Raw genomic sequence first — 22,035 nt, forward strand, 5'->3', positions numbered from 1 at the left:
AGCATCTGCCTCTGAACATTACGAGATTGTTACCATGAACACTGCTGCGTTGGAAAATATTTCTGTGCAAAAGCAAAATCTGTCATTTGTTTGACAGAGACTGTAAGTAGTCTGTGCCAGACCAGACGGTGCTCTCATCAAGCAGCAAGACAGCTGAAACTTAGCAAAACTGGTTTGCTGCAAACATATCTGTAGGGAGTTTAACGAATGACAAACCCAGGAGCTGGTGGGCTGGGGATTGTCACTGACTCTGCAGCTCACAGACATTTGCAGGATGAAAGTTATACCTGAGCTGAATAGATAAGGACAGACAGAAGGAAGACATCTAGGTAGGTTCAAAAAAAATCATGAGGAGGAAGGTAGCTGGGTACCGGAGCCTACGTGAGTTCCTTGAGGAGGCCTGGACAACAGATCTGCAGAAGCAGCATGACCTGCCTGAATGGCTGCTGGTTCTTTCTCACTGTTTTGCATGAGAAATAAATGAGCCCATCCTCTTTAATAGATGATTTTAGTCATCTATTTATTTATTTGGTTTCATTTTTTACCTAATGAAGACAATCTCCAAGATCAACTGTCTAGAGGCCGATACCATTTGCAAACTTTTATCCTTCCCAGAATCAGAAGGAAAAAAAATATGAACTTTTTTTTTTTTACAAATGTATTTTAAAATCTTATTTGTAATATTCCTGCATTTTAAGGTTCTACAAATAGGCCTGTTATCCATGTGTTTTGTTTTGTTGTTGTTTTTCATAAAGCAAACTACCGAATGCATTATTGCTATGCTTTTTTCTTTTCCTAAGCTGTGTGTATTCTTACTGTACATAATCCTTCACACAAGATTTAAAAATTTTGGAGATCTGAGTTCATTTTCACTATGTACTTTTTGGGTGCTGTGATAGCACAACCTGAAATTACTGTGCTCAAAACAGCCCCTAAACAATCCAATAATTATGTCCAAGCTTTAGTATCACTAAATCCTGTAATCAAATCTTCTAGTGCCTATGGTTATAGTGTAACTTCAGTGTGGATCTGCAAGACTATAATTTGAAAAGTATAAGTGCCAGTCCCACAGTTCTAAATGTAAAAAAATCACTGTTTTTCAATACATAGAATTTTAGGTAGGTCTAAACCTGTTAGATTTATGCTATATATTTTTGTTTATTTTTATTATTTTTTATTTTTTGGTTTGTGTCTGTGTCTCCATTTCATTTATTTTTCACAATTTCCTTCCTGTATCTGTTTGGCTGAGATACCACATTTCTGCTAAGTCCAATTATTTGTGTGCATTCCTTTCTCTGCCATAGATCTGTTCTTTCTCTGTTTGATCTCTTGCAAGAATATAGACTTTTATTCCTCTCCTATCTGTGAAAAAAAAAAAAAAGGTACCTTAGAACCACAAGGCAGTAATTATGTGCATAGTGTACTACTTTCTCTTGTATTTATACTAGCTATGGTGGTAAATAACATTTTATCTCTCTTTAATATTCCGGGAGCAGGCACAATGAGACCAGTGTGACCCCTCCAGAGTGACAGCAGATCAGAGGACAGACATCAGTCTTCTTGCGTTTCGTTCTAGTGCTCTGCTAACCCAGGGAGTCAACAGCAAACCCACAGATCTTTGATTCAGGAGCTAAATGATTAAGTGTAAAATTCCAGTATCTTTGTTCTTGCTGAACAGCATCTCACTGAATTAGGCTGTTTCTGAGTAAGAAGCTGGTTGGTATGTGAGATGAATAATTCTGACATGTCTTCCCTCCAAGATCTAAACGTAAGTGAATGCATGATTCTACATTTTAATGGTTTAATTTGGGTAAAACTGGAGTAAACTGGCCAACTCCAGTTATATTTCAGTCAGAAAGTTCAGTTAGGAATGCCTGTATGTTTTATGCTCTAGTGACATGTGAAATGTAAAAATTTCAAAGTGCCAGGAAGCACAAAAATTTTTCTTTTTTGCTTTATTTGTTTTCAGAATGCTATGTGTGATGGTGACATTTAAAATACACTGTGCTATGCCACAGTGTACCACAAGATTTGTCCCCACACCCCATTCCTCAGTATACCTTCTTCACATCCCTTCTTTAAATTTCATATGTACTTCACAATAATTTCAAGCTTATGTTGATCTGAGATGGGCAAGGCAAGCTAAAGTGATGATGAAGCAGGCAGTTGAAATCACCAGCATGAGAGAATATGAAAACTTGCTCATGCAGAGGTATTCATGTCTCCCAACTCACAGTAGCGAGCAGCAAACCTGAAAATCTGTATTTTGCTTTTCACATGAGTTGCACACCTTTGTGCGGCAAAAATATATGATTGTTTCCATTTAACCCCTTTCACCCAGGTGAACTTTATTGCCTACTGCTAAAATAAAAACAGTCTGCCTTATAAAACAACAACAAAAAGTTGAAAGCCTGCTGCAAGTCTTTGTTGCCCTAGTTAGTGTTTTCCAGTAACTGTGAACAAAAGGTTAATTGCTAAAATTATTTGCAAAATACTGGCAGTAAATATTTGTGACATCTTATACAGAGCTGCTCTGCAGTGGGATAAAGCACTTGAATATAATTAAATGTGACAACAGTGTTAATTTTCACTAGTATTCTCCAGCACCTATGTCAAAGACTACAAGATCTTCCTGAGTGCCAGCCAGTCTGTCTGTCAAATTTGATAATGGAGTCTCCAGTTTGGCCACAAGTGTTGGACATGAGTTGCTTTATCAACATCTGCTCTCCTTGCTTTTTGTGGTCTGTGTGTGCTGACGTGTGGTCCTTGGGAATGTTTTGTGGCTTTGTGCTGGGTGTTGGTCGTGACTATTTCAACACTCACTGCAAGGAAACTTTGTCCCCACTTTTTACTTTTTATCACTGCTAAACTGTCATGTTTCCAATTCTGCCTTAATATCCTATATGCTCTTAGCTTCCCGACTTTTGTGCAATTGTAAAAATAGTCTAAAAGTGAGGTTTCTCTCTTCTCACACTGCCTCCCTCACCCACCTATTTTTAGTGAAAACTACTGAAAGGAGGAAAAGAATTGGGTAGAAAATGCATTTTTCAGTTTTCAAAAACTGAAACCAAAAGCTTTTTAAAATTTAAAATGGAAGGAAAAAACAATCTCCCTTCAAAGAGATGAGTATATTACATTAAAAAAACGTCCTCTGAAATTTTCTGTGGAGTAATTCTATGCTGTCCATTTTGCTTGCTAACATTTTAATTAGATAATCCCACAAATGCTCAATTTGGTCCTGTATGATTCAAAAGTATTAAAATAGTCTGTACGACTCTTAGCCTAACAGTTGGGCAAGTGAATGAAAATTTGTCTCTGTATGTCTGCAGTACATTTTCCTGTCTTTGAGTTTTTTCATTCCAGTTCTGAAACATCTGTCCTGGCTTTTACCTGTCTGCCATACTATGGGTGAAGCTAGATGGAGTTAGGGAGGAAATGTTTGTTTGGGGGAGATGGCTTTGAGGATAAGAAGAAGCATCAGCAAAGTCCCAGCTAGAGCAGAGCAGATTGTTTAACTAGTCTGGAAGAGGAGATAATTCTGCACTTGGACCACTGAAGATTTACAAGAAGGAGGTGTCTTTTGCTACTCACTGTAGAGATTGCTCCTGCGGTAAGGTCTAGATTACCAGGTTAGCTGAGAAATATCAAAACAGGAAGTTGCCCCCAAATCAGTCTTGGCTAGGAGTGATAATAAAATGAGTAGCTGACCTACTCTGCTTGGATTTGTTCAGAAAATGAAGGTGCACTTCAAAACCTAAGAACAGAAGATATATATTAAAAGTATCTCTTGCTTTTCTAGCACATTAGCCTGATACCTGATGGTAAGACTGACTAAACTCTGTTAAAATGACAACAAAATAATGTGATAAAATCTGCTGTTAGATCCATGTTTTTTGGATTTTGCTCAATGGTTGTTGTCCACCAAAAGCTACAGCAGTGAATCAAATAATCAAGTGTTGCTAATTAAAAGAAAAAAAATATAAATGTGTATCACTGAGTGTATATTTGTGTGCCTGCTGGGAACATGCCTTAGTCTCGCTGCTTGCTGAAGCTGAGGACACAAAGCTACAGCGGCGTCACATCTATTGTGCTACCAGATTCAGCAACCTCTACTGTAACTGAGTGCTTCCCTTCTGGGTAGGAGAATGTAAAATCTTATTAAAAAGTATCCTTCTGTATGCCAGCCCTGACACATCAGTCTTGCTCAAGGTCAATATTAAATTCCTTTATTAGGAATATTCAGAGTAGGTTAGTAGATTTGCATCTTAGTATAGTTCATTCCATATAATAAAATAAGAATAATTATAGCTGTAAATCATTTTATTAGTTTCTCTGCACACCAGCCTGTATATGACATATGAATAACGTCTGCTCTACAGAGATTACCTATGTCCAGATTTGCTGCTATTTTTGTGCTGCTATACATTTGATTCTTAGTATCTTTATTTTATGTTTTTCCAGCTATTCTGGAAGGTAACCTGCTCTGCTGCTTGCATGTCTTGTGCTACTAACCTAACTAAATCTTATTAGTCATAATCTCTATCCCACTCAGAAGTCTACTCTTTTCTTTTCTTTTTTTTTTTTTTAAGTACTATAAAAATGTGACACTTTTTTATGTCTGAGCAAAATATGGACTTAATGATTCTGGGATAAAGGAGTGGGAAGCTGGGACATGCTGTAACTCCAGATTCAGTGCCTCAAATCCAGGGAATGAGTCTGCATCTCTGCAGAAGCTTGTGTGATCTTATAGATCTTTTCCCTCTTCTGCAGATGACATGTTTTTTCTTCAGTTGCAACACCACCGATTTATAACATTACAAGCCCAAGGGCTTTTATTCTATCTCTTAGAGAAGTTTCTGAAATTTTGGCAGCGAGTAGTCTCATCTTCTGTGTCTGCGAGACACTATAGCTTGTACTGCTTGCTGCCCTCGACCAATCTACAACTGGCAGTAAATGTAATTCTTCTACACTTCTGGAAATTATTTTTCATAGAATGGCCTGGGTTGAAAAGGACCTCACAGATCATCTAGTTTCAAGCCCCCTGCTCTGGACAGGGTTGCCAACCACTAGAGCAGGCTGCCCAGAGCCGCATCCAGCCTGGCTTTGAATGCTTCCAGGGATGGGGCATCCACAACCTCCCTGGGCAACCTGTTCCATTGCCTCACCACCCTCTGAGTGAAAAACTTTTTTTTAATATCTAACCGAAATCTCCCGTCTTAGTTTAAAACCATTCCCCCTTGTCCTATCACTATCAACACATGTAAACAGGTGTTCCCCCTCCTGTTTATACGCTCCCTTCAAGTACTGGAAGGCCGCAATGAGGTCTCCCCGGAGCCTTCTCTTCTCCAAGCTAAACAAGCCTAGTTCCCTCAACCTTTCTTCATAGGAGAGGTGTTCCAGCCCTCTGATCATCTTAGTGGCCCTCCTCTGGGCCCATTCCAAGAGCTCCACAACCTTCTTGTGCTGGGGGCCCCAGGCCTGCATGCAGTATTCCAGATGGGGTCTCACAAGAGCAGAGTAGAGGGGGACAATCACCTCCCTCTCCCTCCCGGCCACCCCTTTTTTAATGCAGCCCAGGATATAGTTGGCCTTCTGGGCTGCAAGCGCGCACTGCTGGCTCATGTACAGCTTCTCGTCCATCTGGACTCCCAAGTCCTCCTCTGCAGGGCTGCTCTCAAGTTCTTCTTCATCCAGTCTATATAAATACCTGGGATTACCCCAGCCCAAGTGCAACACCTTGAACTTGACCTTGCTGAACCTCATTAGATTCTCATGGGCCCACTTTTTCAGCCTGTCCAGGTCCCTCTGGATGGTATCCCTTCCCTTTACTGTATCAACTGCACCACTCAGCTTGGTGTCATCTGCAAACTTGCTGAGGGTGCACTTGATTCTGTTGTCTATGTCATTGATAAAGATGTTGAAGAGCACCGGTCCCAAGACCGACCCCTAAGGGACACCACTTGTGACCAGCCTCCACCCAGACATAGAAACGTTGACCAGACCATAACCCTTTGGTTGTGACCAGCCAACCAATTCTTTATCCACCTAACATTCTGTACTTCAAATCCATACCTGTCCAATTTAGAAAGAAGAATGTGGTGAAGGACCATATCAAAGGCTTTGCTGAAGTCCAGGTAGATGATATCCATCGCCCTTCCTTCGTCCACCGATGCCGTCACTCCATCATAGAAGGCCACCAGATTGGTTTGGCAAGATCTGCCTTTGGTGAAGCTGTGCTGGCTGTCTCAGATCACCTCTTTATCTCGTGCATGACTTAACATGTCTTCCAGGAGGATCTGCTCCATGATCTCACCGGCCTGTAGTTCCCCGGGTCTTCCTTTCTCCCTTTCTCAAAAATGGGAGTAATCTTTCCCTTTTTCCAGTTACTGGGGACTTCACCCAACAGCCATGATTTTTCAGATATGATGGGAAGCGTCTTGGCAGCCACGTCAGCCGTCTCTCTCAGCACCCTGGGATGCATACCATCTGGCCCAATGGACTTATACACATCCAATTTCCTTAGGCGGTCCCGGACTTGTTCCACTGTCACAGTGGGACAGAATCCGCTCTTCTCACCCTCTTCTCCAGGTTCAGGGTCCTGACAGACATAGGAAACTTGACCACCAGTGAAGACTGAGGCAAAGCACTTATTGAGTACCTCAGCTTTATCCATGTCTGAGGAAGCCATTTCTCCCATCTCATTTATCAGAGGGGAAACACACTCCTTGGCCTGTCTCCTCCTGCCTATGTATCTGTAGAACCCCTTCTTGTTATTCCTCACATCCCTTGCCAAGTTCAGCTCTGTCTGTGCCTTGGCTTTCCTGATCCCATCTCTACACATCCGGATGACACCCCTCTATTCCTCCCTGGCTACACAACCCTGCTTCCACTTCTTGTACATTTCCCTCTTTTCCCTCAGTTTAAGCTGCAGGCCCTTGCCCAGCCAGACAAGTTGCCCACCTCCTCTGCTCGATTTCTTCTGCTGGGGAATGGAGAGCTCTTGTGCTCTCAGAAGGGTGTCCTTAAAGAGATGCCAGCTCTGTTCCATTTCTATGCCCTTAAGGACAGTTTCCCAGGGGATCCCAGCCAGTAGTCCCTTGTGCAGCCGGAAGTTTGCTCTCCTGAAGTTCAGGATCCCGACTCTGCTTTTTGCCAGACCCGTATTCCTCAGGATCACAAACTTCACCAGGGCATGGTCGCTACAGTCCAGGCAGCCTCCAGTCTTAACCTGTCTAATGCTCTCTTCCACATTGGTGAGCACCAGGTCTAGTAAGGCTTCACCTTGGGTTGGTCTGTCTGTTACCTGGACCAGGAAGTTATCCTCAACAGACTCCAGGAATCTCCTGGATTGCCTGGAGCCCGCCATGCCGCTAACCCAGCAGATATCTGGGTGGTTGAAATCCCCCATTAGGACTTTCTAGAACGAGCTTCCTGCCTAGTGGAGACCATGGCGGTTTAGCTAGGTAGACAGCCGGTAGATGAGCTGTTCTCCTGAGTGGGGAGGGATGCTCTGCTCTGTCTGAGCATGTCCTGCCTGCGCAAACTGCCGCACAAACTGCCGTGCCACGGCCTGTTTGCCCGCCCTGGTCGCCGTGCTCCCTAGGGGCTGCCTTTGAACGGCAGAGGAGGGGGTGCTGCTGGCTCCGCCTACACCTTGTCAGCCTCCATCTTGAGTGCTGCTCGGTCCTGGTGGCTCCCTTGGCTACCTCGAGTGACCTCGATGCTGAGGAAAAAAAAAAAAAAAGTCCTGCCTGCCTTGATCCCACCCTCTACTGCAGAATGCGTCTGCCCTCAGAGCCGATCGCCTCAGCAAGATTTTTCTTACTGTATGACTACTGCTCAGCCTATGAAATAATAACACATCGCTGCTAGCTTAGCAACATTGCATGTTTCTTAGGGCCACTGTGGCAAGCAGTGTGAAGAGCATTCTCTCTCTTTTCACAGAATCACAGAAGAACAGAATGGCTGAGGTTGGAAGGTTGACCTCTGAAGATCACCTAGTCCAACCCCCCTGCTGGGTAGGATCACCTAGAGCACGTTGCACAGGATGGCATCCAGGCAGCTTTTGAATATCTCCAGAGAAGGAGACTCCACCACCTCTCTGGGTAACCTGTTCCAGTGCTTTGTCACCCTCACAGTAAAGAAGTGCCCCCTCATGTTCAGCAGGAACCTCCTGCGCTTCAGTTTGTGCGCGTTGCTTCTTGTCCTGTCACTGGGCACAACTGAAAAGAGATTGGTTCCATCCTCTTGACACCCTCCTCTCAGAGATTTATATACATTAATGAGGTCTCCCCTCAGTCTTCTCTTGTCCAGGCTAAACAAGCCCAGTTCTCTCAACCTGTCCTCGTATGACAGGTGCTCCAGTCCTCTAATCATCTCAGTAGCCCTCCTCTGAACTCACTCCAGTAGTTCCATGTCCCTCTTGTACTGGGGAGCCCAGAATTGGACACAATACTCCAGGTGTGGCCTCACCAGGGCTGAGTAGAGGGGGAGGATCACCTCCATTGACCTGCTGCCAACACTCCTGAATGCAGGATACCCAGGATATGCCCAGGATACCGTTGACCTTCTTGGCCACAAGGGCACATTGCTGACTCAACTAGATTTTGCTGGCCTCCAGCTAGGTTCCACACCACTAAACACAACTCTCTGAGCTCTGCCATCCAGCCAATTGCCAACCCACCTCAACATCCACTCATCTAGGCCACGATTTCTGAGCTTGTCTATGAGGATTTTATGGGAGACAGTGTCAGAAGCCTTGCCGAAGTCAAGATACACAACCACCACCCTCCCCTCATCTATCTAGTCAGTCATCTCATAGAAGGATAGCAGATTCATCAAACATAACTTCCTCTTCATGAATCCATGCTGACTATTCCTGATCACCTTCTTATCCTCCACATACTTGGTGATGACCTCCAGAATGAGCTGTTACATCACCTTTCCAGGGATGGAGGATAGGCTGACTGGTTTGTAGTTTCCTGGGTCCTCCTTCTTGTCCTTTTTGAAGACTGGCATGATATTGGCTCTCTCCCAGTCTTCAGGCACCTCTCCTGTTCTCCATGACCTTTCGAAGATGGTGGAGAGTGGCCTAGCAATAACATCGGCCTGCTCCCTCAGTACCCATGGGTGCATTCCTTTGGGGCCCATGGATTTGTGGATGTCTGGTTTGCTTAGATGATCTCTGACCTGATGCTCTTCGACCAAAGGAAAGTCCTCCTTTTTCCAGACTTTCTCTCTTGTCTCCAGAGTCTGATATTCCTGAGGGCTGATCTTAGCAGTAAACACTGAAGCAAAAAAGGCATTCAGCAACTCTGCCTTCTCCATATCGTTTGTCACCAGGGCACCCGCCCCCTTCAGCAGCAGGCTGACGTTTTCCCCAGTCTTCCTTTTTCTGCTGATATATTTGAAGAATTCCTTCTTGTTGTCCTTGACATCCCTTGCCAGATTTAATTCCAACTGGGCCTTGGCCTTCCTTGTCATATCCCTGCATACTCTGACAGTGTCCCTATATTCCCCCCAAGTAGCCTGTCCCTTTTTCCACATGCTGTAAACTTCCTTCTTCTGTCTGAGCTTCGCCAGGAGCTCCCTGCTCATCCATGCAGGTCTCCTGCCCCCTTTGCTTGCCTTTTTGCTCATAGGGATGCACCAATGTTGAACTTGGAGGAAGTGATACTTGAATACTGACCAGCTGTCTTGGACCCCCCTTCCTTCCGGGGCCCTAACCCATGGGATTCTTTCAAGCAGATCCCTGAAGAGGCCAAACTTTGTTCTCCTGAAGTCCAGGGTCACAATCCTACTTTTTGCCCTGCTTCCTCCTTGCACGATCCTGAGCTCCACCATATCATGGTCACTACAGCCAAAGCTGCCCCTGACCCTCACATCTCCAACTAGTCCTTCCGCATTCGTTAGTACAAGGTCCAGTAGCACAACCATCTTTGTTGGCTTCTCCACCACCTGTGCCAAAAAGTTATCATCAATGTGCTGCAGTAACCTCCTGGACTGTTTGTGCCATCTCTGTGGTCTTCCCAGCAGATATCAGGGTGGTTGAAGTCCCCCATGAGAACCAGGGCTTGTGACTGAGAGGCTACTTGGAGCTGTCTTAAGAAGGGCTTTGTCTACCTCCTCATCTTGATCGGGTGTCTTGTAGCAAACACCCACAACAGTGTCAGCCATGGTAGCCTGCTCTTTAATCCTTACCCATAAGCTCTCAGTTGCTCTTTGTCTTTTTTCTTTCTTTCTTTCCAGACAGTCAAAGAGGAAAAATTACTTCTGGGAGCAAACACTGTTACTTAGGCTGAAAATCCTGGAAGATGGATTTGCATCTGAGATGTTTGTGACCATATCTGTTCAAAGTCTTCTGTGAATATCAAAACAGAGTCTATTCCATATGAAGAAGATACTAGAATTTTTAATTATTTATATTTTTTTGTTCTTGTGCATAGCTTGTCTCTAAAGATCCTGAAATGTTATTGCTATAGCAAGACAGAGTTCAGTATAACAGACATTCAGTAAAAGTTTCTGATAGTTCTCTCCTTATTAATATGCTATAACTTTTTTTTTAAAAAAAACATTTTTTATTTCTTTTAAAAATCATAAAAAATTTTAGAAAAGGCAAAACCTTTCTCTAGCCCTAAAAATAACCCGCAATATTTTCTGTAATGAAATTCTGTAGCTATTTCTCCTTGCACTTATTAAGAATTTATGATACATGATATTTAGAAGCAAAACAGAAACTCCCAATTTTCAAAAATTGGGAACACTTCATTGATTGAATCATTTCTTCTGTTTCAGCATTCAACCATTATAGCAATATTTTATTAATTTTATGGATTAAAAAAAAAAAAAGTTTTCTAATTTTTAAAGGCCAAACAAATTCTAATGAGATCTAAGGTCTTTGTGTTCCTGTTACAGCAATACATCTGCAGCTTCCATGTTGAAGACATATAACATGTAAGTAAACTTGAGGCTAATATTCAGTTCTAAGAAGCTGATGCAAAATGCCAATACCTTCTATGAAACAGGATTGTAATCTTTGAATCCATATATTTCAACGTTTCTTTTTACCATGTCTGAACTGAACATTTTTTAAGATTTTTCAGAGAGGAAAGAAAATAGCTAGAGACAGAAGATTCCTCACAGGTCAGACTATCTTAAATGGAAATAGGTAAGCAGAGGTCTTTGCGCTCAATGTTGGTAACTGAATTTGTTTCATGAATTAAATCAGAAGGAAAAAAACTCCTTGTTAGCACAAGTATTGACATGGCTTAATTGCTGCAAGTGTTTTGTATTTGAAGAAAGGAGATGTCCTTCAGACAGAAGGGCAAATTAAACAAGAATGGGAACTGATTTTAAAAGGACAGAGAAAGATACTCCATCTTCAGTAATTGAAATGGTGCATAAGATTTTGAGTTTTCCATGGTAATTATTCCACTGTAACCTTCTCAATGCCTTGTCACTTCTTAATTTATTCTATATTGTAAACACCTGCAGGCACAGATGGCTGATCTATTCTCTAAAGCTTTGGCTATTTTGCAGTACTAAAATGAGGTGGGGCAACAGTGCAATATGGATTAGGTTTATTGTTGGGAACTAATGGTAATATTCACTGTTTCACATGTTCATGGACTGGAAGACAATCATGTATGAATCTGTCCCAATAAATTGGTTTAGGATACTTCCCTACCATCACCCTTTCATTAGCTAATACCTTCTCTTGACTGAATTAAAGTACCTTTGATAGTTATATGTAACAAATTATGCTGATGAGCTGCCTGAATGTTTTCAGAAAAAAAAAAAAAAAGTTCCTTGTTTTGTGGTAGCAGTTTTGGTTCACGTTTTTCTTTCCATGCTTTTGCAACTTCAGACAAGGCACTGGAACTTAGGATGCCTAAGTACAGATTCTCATGATATCCCTGACCTCCATTATATCTTAGTTTAACGGATATGTCTCATTTTCTGATAAGTAAGATAAGGTTAAAAATCAATTTTCATTGTTGCTGTCAGCCCTCTTGAGGTTGGGACGTGCATGATTGTTAGAGCCTTGCAGAATGGGGCTTGGATTTTGACTGCTGATATACCTGACTGTAGGATGGAGAATAATATTGATTGTTGTTAGGTTTATTGGTGTACTGATCTCAATCAAATCACTCTCAATACATTAAGGATGGAGTCAAAGGGAATGAAAAGCTGTTTCTGACATCAACCAGTCAGCTCTGCAGCTGACTTTCTAGGGGTAACTGGATTTTGTGAAAATACTCATTCTCTCCCAGCAGGTACCTAACCATTGGGTAATATGCACTGCATATGCAATACCTACATTTCAGCATAAATGGAGTTGGAGTATTATAATAAAATTTTAAAGAAAATATTTTCATCAAAACCAAAAACCAAATCGAAATCAACCAAAATCATGCAGAAAGGGACAAGATTTCTATTTATTTTTTTTTTGTGTTTGTGTAGAGTATTTATGTTATTTTTATTGTTAGGCAAAAATAGCTGATGATTGAAAACTTGATGATTTACAAAACCACTGCAATTAATGTCTTTAATACACAATAACCACCTAAGAATAAGAAAAGATATATTTTTTTTGCTTATTAGAAATATGTTGTATTTATTATGTTAATTTGTGTATTAGAGACAGAAAATTGAAGAATCATTTTTTCCAGTTCATTAAGATTTGACTTTTGACTACTGCTCTGCAATTGATTAGTTAGTTTAATTATGCAGATACCAAATGTTCTGAAACCCAGACATGCTCATTCACATGGCCATGTGCTATCTATGATAAAATGTGCTTTTTTTTAATGATAATATGAGTTTTTCTAGTGAAATAACTGCTTCGTTTGGCTTGAAGCATGAAATCCACCATTTTTTGTCAACCAAACATTTTGCAGTATATTATAATTAATACCAAGAAGCATACATGTTTTTTGAGTGATGCAAATTACATTTAAAGTCACAATTAATCTCTACCACATAGCAAGACTTTCACACTCCATTAAGAATAAAATTAGGAATAGTATTTTCTCAGCATAATCCATGGTCATTGTAAAACCATCCATGGGGATCAAGTATTGTGGTTGTTATTGAGATATATAATTATAGCAAGGGTAATGATTGCAGTATTTATCCAGCTGTAGCCATCAGCTCTGATTTGAGAAGGAAAAATCTGCAGTTAGAAAGCCACATATTTTCAGAAAGTCAGTGCACTTATTTTCTGCCACTTCTGCACTTTAGAACTTTATGTCATATTTATCAGAAAGTCCAAGAAAGAGGCAGAATTAACACAATTTTATTTTATAACAGTAATAAATGCTAATTCAGCTGCTACGTAAGTTAGTATAAGCATTCCAACATGTGGACTTATATGAAATATCCAACTATGTGACTAAACTTTAGCTACAGGGAGATTTTGTCCTCTTTCTCTCTCCCTCCCCTTTTTTTTTGCATGTCTTGATCTCAGAGCATGCCTAATGTATTGAGATGACTCCATATTTTTAAAGATAAGGCCTTTTTGAGTAAAGCTCTCATTGCCTTCAGGCTCTGCGCACACAAAACCTATGCCTTCCCTTTTGCTGTCTTTACTGGTGGTTCCACATCCCTCTTGCTTTGTATGTGTGCAGTGGAAGATGTCTTTTATGGAGATCCCTACTGACAACAGTCATTTGATCTCTCAAAGCTCCCACTTGGGTACACTGACCACATGCAGAACAGGACTGGAATAACCACCCAAAACACATCTCAATCCTGTTTCCAGCCCACATGTTCTCCAGATAATGTATTTCTCAAATAATGTATTGGTAATCTAGCCTTAGCCTATTATTAAAATTGATCTTTCCCGGTACATTGTAATCCTATCTGTTGCTGATTACAGTGCCTTGCATGTTTTGTTATGCAGACCTTTCTGGTAGTTGTGCTTCTGGTTCCTCTTCTGTCTCTTCCCACTTCCAAATGTGTATGATCTTGCTTTCAGTGCTGAGGTATAAGATTCAGTGCCATTTAAACTTAAAAAAAAGCTCCATACTGAGCACAGAGCCAGGTGTGGATTTAGTGGATACTAATGTGGATGCAACAAACCTTAACTCTGGTATTACTGGAAGGGTCACTGCACTTGCTCCTAGCTGTGTGGTGCAAAAGTGCCTCTGTGGTTCTTTTCTTATTGAATGCAGCTGGAAGCAAGCCTAGCTCAGCAGAAGGAGGTGATAATCTGTCACGACTCTTCTTACCATCTGGCAAGGCAGCAGTTTGAATTGTTATGCAGCCTATCCCAGCTCATCCTGTTCAGTTCTTTGCAGGGCTCTTCTGCTGCTCTTGTGTGTATATGGAAGTCAGGTCTGGGCACTGGTGAAAGCATGTTGCTAGTACTACTTTCACTAGCCTGGTCTTTAAAAGATATACTGGCTGTGTTGCAGAGTAGCCAAAGCTCTGGATTAGAGACTGATGACACTGATGATTGAATTGGATGACTGTATTACATTATTTTGATTACTTAAATCAACATTCCAACCACTACTGTTAATAATTACAAATACCATATGAACCGATATCTGACCTGATGTCTGGAATGATAACATGCAGCCATACAAACACAAACCATACTCCCTGACTCACACGTGGGTTTCCCCATTACTAGGGAATGACCACTTTTCTATCCATCAGAAGTTCAGCATGTCAGCACCAGGAAAGTCATGTTCTCATGCTCTGCTTACTGGTATCCAAGATATAGCTCATGGAGATGGTAGTGGGGAACTGTCACTGTTCTGGGGTGCCCCCTTACAGATCCAGACCAGGATGTGCACACGTAGCTTTGGTCACATAGAGAAATTAGTGTCCTTGTTTTCTCTTTTGACTGGAGGTTGTGTTCACTGATTGGTCTCTTCAGTATCTTTAAAAGAATTTTCCACAAATTGATCTGCCACAGCTTGTCCTTGTATTGGAGATCTCTGGTCTGATCGCATGGATCACTAATCAGATATTTCCTCATTCATCTTTTCTTGATTTTATCTAGTCATCACTGGTCTCTGGCAGACCATGACTTTCTACTGTTATTTTTGATCAGTCACCTTCAAGATTAATAGTCAGTTTACATTTTTATTATATAAATACCTGCACATCCCAACAATTATTTTATTTGTATACTCATCTTCTTAAACATATGATTTGCATAACTGTCTCCTCTAAAGATTGTTTAAGTATGACAAGTATGGAAGTCCAGGTCAGAGAAATGAAATACCTCGAATCCTCTAAAACTTCATCATTTTAAAGTGCTTAGACTGAATATATTTTATTAATCGTATACACTTAGGTTATATGTCCTGATTCAGAAAAAAAAAAAAATGGAGAAGTTTCATTTCAAACTCCTGCTCTAATTCCTTGGGATGTTAAGGAAGCATGGACAGAGCCAACCACCCGTCACAGCTTTTTTGGGTTGCTGTGCCTTTCTCTTCCACAATATCAGCTTCTTTGTCTTACAGAAACCTTCCTTACCACTCTAGTCTTCAAACTAACCCATCACTCAGCTGGTGAAATCTCCTGCCTCAGTGAATACATAATACAAAGGCTTTCCTCCTGCACCTTACTCCTTTGGGTAGTTACACCAACCAGCAATGGGTGAAACCAGTATTGTTGAAGCAACATCTGGGGTTTCTGTGTAATGGAGTCATTGCTGAGATTTCATTTCCTGCAATACAGTTAATAGTCTTGAACATATGCTTTATGTTTTGTTAGAGAACAACCTTTGCTAGAGAACAGGGATGTTTAAAAGATGTTTTGTCTGTGTTCAGCTAAGGTGCAAGTTCAATTTTTGGAGGCCAGATCAGATGGAAAGTGTTTCACTTGTGTTTTATAGCACTCTTTACTAATGTTTCCTCTAAATAGGAAATTAAGAAAGGCATGAAAGTCATGATCGCATCTAATTCTTCCCTCTGTGAACCAAATAAACTCAGACTGGAGACAGGCATATGCATGTATGTATTTAATAGTATAGGAATTGCATATCAAGAGTTATGGCATTTTTCCTGTTTCTGTCAGAGCTTCAATTAAGACTCGGTATGCTTTTAGGTTTTGTTTTGGAGACTCCTAAAAATATCCTCTAGATTAAAAGCAGAAAGCTTGTGTTGTATAGAAAGTCATGCTAGTTGAATGCAATTGTTCTTTATGACATGGCTGGTGTTTTTTTATTTTTATTTTTATTATTATTATAATTTTTAATGGATTTATTTCATGTTAATAGGGAATTTGGCATCTTTACTTCTGTTATGCACATCAGATATAAAGGATTACTGCTGGAGCCAAAATTAGTGAATCTCCCACAACATTGAAATTTTGGGGAAGAAATCTAGATTTTTTTATTCCCAGTGAAACAAAGAAAACAATGTTTCAATTTAGGTCAGTCCATAATATTTTGAAATATTTCTTCTCCAGTCATTTAACCAGCCAACAAACATATTTTAAATTGAAGTGATATTTAGAAAGTGATAATCACAGTTTACTGTTTTCTATTTCAGAATTAAGCAGACTTTATTTTTTAAAAAATAGAAAGTATTTTAAGTATTTTTGAAATTAATACTAACCTCTACCCTTCCTATCCTTATTCCTGAATATATTTTGCTGAAGCTTCTACTTATTGCAAATAAGTTTGTAAATAAATAAATAAATAAATAAATGCTCATAGCTAAAAAGGCACACTTGCTTAAGAGACACTATTTCCCTTAAGATACTGGACAGAAATTTGGCTGGGAGATGTCATAATGAGAGTTTACTTACCACAATATATTGCTTATAGTATGCTTATGTGTTTTATAAAGGCTTAATTAACCATCCAGCTACTTCAGTATGAGACAACTAGGGCTTTGTTGTATTATACATGGCTTGTTTTCTTTTGCATAATGACATATAGAATAACTGCTGTGGAATATGCATCTTGTTCTCCTTGCCAATGTTTCTCCTGCTCAAAACCAAGCTGAGGTCTTCCATCTGTCAATATTTATAATGTAAAAAACTATTTCAGTCAGCAAATGATATTGCTGCTAATAGCTTGGACTGCAATTTAGTAAAACCCTTAAGCATATGGATAATATCTGTTGAAGTTAATTGAACTGCTGGCATCACTGAAATTACATATGCTTAAAGACCTGATACTAGGAGCGTAGTCAATTTCACTGACTTGGGGGATCCTCTTGGGATGAGATATGGGGGACTATACCTGGCTTCTCCAGCTATTATTCAGTGCCTGATGTAGGAGTTAAAGATTCCTCTTTTGGGATGAGTGACCGTGGTTCAGCCTGATAGGACACAGGACACTTCTTGTGACGAGTCATTAAATTATTAAAATTAATCACTCCTACGGAAATCCTAATTTAGTGTCATTCCTGTCACTCACTACTACCCATGTGTTTCTGGCAGAGCCTAAAACTTGTGTTTTTCCCTCACAGACATTGCTGTGGGATATCTTCAAGTCATGGTCAGCCATGGGGAAGAGGGAAGCCTACTTCTGCCCTTTGCACCATTGATACTATCATCTCTAGAAACTGTTACCTGTTTCTTTGTATAAATCAGGTGAAAAAAACAGAATGGCCAAAAACCAGAGGAATGTGTTCAGAGTTGCCTGTATAACTGCTTGCTCTGTCTTAGGCAACCCATATTGTGGTCTCAAGCAGACAACCCGGTTGATGGTTGGTGTGATATGGGATGCTTCTTTTCCAGCAGAGTGTTGAGGTCCAGCAATTTATTCTTTCAGGACAGATTTATTCTGGACATTTAGAAAGATTTATTTTATAAAGATAGGAAATATTGCACCTTCATTTATGGTAACTACCTCATACTTTCAGAGCCAAAAAAGACTCAATTTTTTAAGGCTTGAATGCTAGTTAGGAACATTCCATTGACAGTGAATGGGAATTTGTGTGCTTTGTGAAGATATACTTTTGAAAATCTTCCCAGCATGGTTTACAGACAAATTATGTATGCATCAGCACACTTGTGTGAGCTTATAGGTTTTAATCTGATGCGTGACTTACCAGACCAAGACCAGAACTGATCATTCTGTAAGAGTTGATAGGTCTGTCTTTCTTTGGACTGCTGGTTTTAGTGGCTGTGGAAATACAAAGAGTAGAAGATTAATTTTTACTGATCACTAAGGACGGCTTCCCATATGTTCATAGAATGGTCTGCAAAAAAGGACTTGGATGTAGACTTGGGAATGCCATATACAAAATAAGTGAAGCTGACAAAATGACCATGGCTTTTCCACTTAAAAAATTATGAGTATGATACTAAATAATCCACAGATAGGTCTGTGGTGGGTCAAAATTTGATGTCACATTCAGGGATAGAGATCATATTCATTCATTATGTAAGCTCCTACTTTGGGACATTATTCCATGGTAGAAGATTTATTCCAGTAGTTTTAACTTTTCTATCCTATCAGAATTTCTCTTTATCTTCACTGTATATCATCTTGGCATTTTCCTTGACTGAACTCTGCTCTTACTCCCACTTCTCTTTTTAGTGTGTCTGCAAATCTCTCTGTCATTACTTTCCCTATGTCTCCCAAGTCATTACTATAGTACTTAATAAAATGTACAGGAAAGTCATTTTAAGGATCTTGAATTCTCAGAGGAGAGCATATTCAGAATTAAAGTGTTGTCTAGGTCTCAATAACTGTGGCTTAAGCAGGAGCAATTCCATGTCAGCTAATGAAACCAGACCAGTGGAAAAAGAGTCTCTGCCTGTAATCCATCACACTTGCGTAAGGATTATGTATTGCAGCAATCTCTGCATACAGCAACAAATACATTCCACAGTGTAATATACCCAACCCCAGTGGCTCATATTAAAGAAATTTTTCAGTCATTTAATTGAGTTTTAAAATGTCACAGTAATTCAGGTTCTATTTCGCTTACACCTGTACAAATCTGTTTATGGCGTCTTGATGTAATTTTGTCTGTTATAAATTGGCTTAAGTGACCCAAAAAGGAGATTTGCTTCCCATTTCAACTCCCTGAAAGCTCCTCAGGAGTTAATAAAGCAAGTTCTCTATGTTATGTTTGCAGCAGGCAGAATCTCCATTGTGTAGTACCTTGTGTAGTTATTAATTTACTCTAGCATGACAGGAGTGTGATGTGGCTGTCATTCATAAATGACATGAATAGGACTTTTTAATGCATTTTTTTTTGTTTCTGATTTTTTATTTAGGACCTGCATGAAAATGCAGTCAGCCTAACTGACCTATAATTAAGGGACTGATTCAAAGGCAGATGAAGATGACTAAAGTCTGGATTAAGTTAATTTTTAGGAACACAAGCTCTGACCACAGGGTGAGGGTCTTATGCTTTTTTTTTTTTTTTTTTTTGAGATGCAGAGGGACATCTTTATGAAAGGTGGACGAAGACCTGAGTCCATGTTTGAAGTTGACCTCAGGGACTGGGGTTCTCTTGAGGCCAACTTTCTGGAGAAGATGAGGTGAATGATCTACTTTTTTTTTTTTGTTTGTTTACCTTCCCTCCACCTTTTCTCACCTTCTGCTGGAATATAAACATGTACAGGGTTTATATAGCTGTCACGACTGCAGCACACACAACTCAGTTTTGCATAATGCTTTCTATTCCTTCTGCTTTTGTTTTTTCGTCTTTTTCTAAGCTCCTGAAACCAACTTCGCAGTGGAATCAATACTTCCTGGTCTTCATCAAACATTTATTTTATTTAACTTCATTGTTCTCAAAACAACATGTGTGAAATGTTCTCCGCTGCTGTTATGGTTCAACCCAGCCAGCAGTTCAGCACCCCCACCTCCACCCTCCAACCCCCGCCCAGAGGGATGGGGGAGAAAATCAAGAAAAAAAAAGTAAAAGCTCATGGGTTGAGATAAAGACAGTTTAATAAGACAAAAGAGAAATAATAATAATAATAATAGTAATATATGTACAAAACAAGTGATGCACAGGGCAATTTCACACCACCTGCTGACTGATGCCCAGCTTGCCTCCAAGCAGCAGTCCTGCCCCCTTACCCTGACCAGCCACCCCATATTAATTGCTCAGCATGATGCCATATGGTATGGACTATACCTTTGGTCAGTTGGGCTCAGCTGTCCTGGTTCTGTCACCTTCCAGCTACTCGTGCAGCTCCAGACACTTCGCTGTGGGGTGGTGTGAGAAGCTGAAAAGTCCTTGGCTTATTGTAAGCACTGCTCTGCAATAACTAAAACAGCAGCGTGTTATCAGCATTATTCTCATCCTAAATCCAAATACTACACCATACCAGCTATTAGGAGGAAAATTAACTCTATCCCAACTGAAACCAGGACAGCCACCTGCAGACTATGTAACAGTTTTGTGGCATTTTCCTGAGGGTTCACTATTAACAATCCTGAAACAGTGATTTCATTTGCTTGTATGGCAGCTTCTCCACCAAAAAATCTCTGCAACTCTTTTATGTCATTGTGACCCATATAGAACATCAAGGCCATACATGTTGGGACATACAGTAAGATGAAAAGTTTTTCTGTCCTACCGACAAAATTCTTCTTAAATTACCTCTGCTGTGTCCTGATGGATTAAGCGTCATACAAGATACAGCAGTATTAGTTACATGGACTAGACAATGGCTCTGGTGTTAAATCCACTTGCTAGTCCATGTCACTTAGATAACTGAAGGTCCCTCTCTATCCTCTTTTGAGCTGAGCCTGATGCAGTCTTAAAAAATCACTCAGATAATACCTTTCTGAGTAAAGGGGAGCCAGAAAGATGAATCTGGATGCAGCAGCATGTGCTACATGCAGCTGCATAAGCCACGTGGATATATCAGTTCAGATCTCTGCACAAACAGCATAATTGCTTACTGTATTTCTTTCAGTAATGAGGTAGTTGGCACTGCATCCACCAGATTTTCAGTCACAAGAAGAGGATAGTTTTCAAGTGAGAGTGAATTGGCCATAGGAAAGCAATTGGAGTTAATGGGCACCATACAAAAGAAAGAATTTACAGAAAAGTATCAGGTTGACACAGTATGCGAGAGGGAATGAAATACTGAGGCTAAAACAAAATGAAAAGGAAAGCTCTTATCAGAATATTTCCAGCAAAATAAAATGGGAAACTCAGATTAAAAGAAGTAAGTGATTCATTTTGACACATTTTTCAAATTTCACCAAAAAAGTTCTAACTGAAATTTGTCACTAGTGTTTTCAGACACTTTGTTAAAATATGTGCCATTCTCCTTCTAAAAATACTTTCATATAGAGAATTTTGATATTTTCTGGATCAAACAAGAGACCTTATTCTATTTTACAAGGGTATTAAATTAATTTTAAAAGTCTAAGATCTGTTGAAATTTGATAGTCATATGTTTATGATTACTGAAAAAAGTATATTGTAAACAAGTTCTTATTGGTAGTGAATGAACTGTTTCATAATTAGTAATGAACATTGCTGTTGATATTGCTGTCTAATTATTCTAAATGTGTTTCTCAAGGTCCAGGAACCTACATAAATCAATATGACCAATAGACAAAAACAATCCTAAAAAATGAAGTGAAGGTAGTTTGATTGGACCTTACTGATGGCTACTATGGTTACAGATCCTCATTCTCTCTCTCTCTCTCTTTTTTTATTTTTATTTCTATTTTTCTGGTTTAATTTTCTGGTTTAATTTTCCTGATTGCTTAAGGAGTCTTTCTGTTACAACGCAATTTTGAATAGCTGGTGTTTTTTGGTAACCTACCTAGAAGTTATTTTTGAATTGTACATGCAATAGCCAAGAACTCTCCCTATATAATTGCTGTGGGGCTATGGAATTTTCCCAGCAGTAAGTTTTAATTATTCTGTGCTAATTAAGCAACTGATGCTTACTGTGAAAAATTTTCCCTTTGGAACAATGTGAGCAAAGGTGCATACATAAATTTCATAACATATGCATAAAAGCATCCTTTTTTATCTCTTGTACTAATTTCATGTCCCCACATTCAGTCAGCGAAACGGATAAATATAATGCCTATTTTCAAATATATAAGATATAATATTAATCTTTGTCTAT

General features: G+C 39.9%; 1 protein-coding gene and 3 long non-coding RNA genes across 7 annotated transcripts in view; 2 read left to right on the top strand and 2 right to left on the bottom strand.

Moving 5' to 3' along the window:
- Positions 1 to 20,658, bottom strand: part of LOC308199433 — a 44,714-nt gene extending 24,056 nt beyond the window's left edge. For all 3 annotated transcript variants that reach the window (XR_013954643.1, XR_013954644.1, XR_013954645.1), the window contains exons 1-2: positions 20,073 to 20,658; positions 18,024 to 18,097 (exon numbers count right to left, since the gene is read on the bottom strand). This is a non-coding gene — a long non-coding RNA (uncharacterized lncRNA). The remainder of the gene's footprint in view (positions 1 to 18,023; positions 18,098 to 20,072) is intronic.
- On the top strand, positions 1,501 to 11,012 carry LOC308199435. The gene is made up of 3 exons (XR_013954648.1): positions 1,501 to 1,768; positions 7,945 to 8,105; positions 10,915 to 11,012. It is a non-coding gene; the product is annotated as an uncharacterized lncRNA (long non-coding RNA).
- LOC308199426 (uncharacterized protein) lies at positions 8,003 to 11,136 on the bottom strand. Its single transcript, XM_080603577.1, has 2 exons — positions 11,011 to 11,136; positions 8,003 to 10,360 (listed from the first exon to the last, which is right to left on the bottom strand). Exon 2 carries the CDS (start codon positions 9,934 to 9,936, stop codon positions 8,932 to 8,934), a length of 1,005 nt encoding a protein of 334 aa, XP_080459703.1. The 5' UTR covers positions 9,937 to 10,360; positions 11,011 to 11,136; the 3' UTR covers positions 8,003 to 8,931.
- The window catches only part of LOC308199434, a 57,739-nt gene continuing 54,832 nt past the window's right edge, over positions 19,129 to 22,035 (top strand). For both annotated transcript variants that reach the window (XR_013954646.1, XR_013954647.1), the window contains exon 1: positions 19,129 to 19,467. This is a non-coding gene — a long non-coding RNA (uncharacterized lncRNA). The remainder of the gene's footprint in view (positions 19,468 to 22,035) is intronic.

Source organism: Anser brachyrhynchus, assembly GCF_964034855.1.
Source record: "Anser brachyrhynchus genome assembly, chromosome: 8".
NCBI lineage: Eukaryota > Metazoa > Chordata > Aves > Anseriformes > Anatidae > Anser > Anser brachyrhynchus.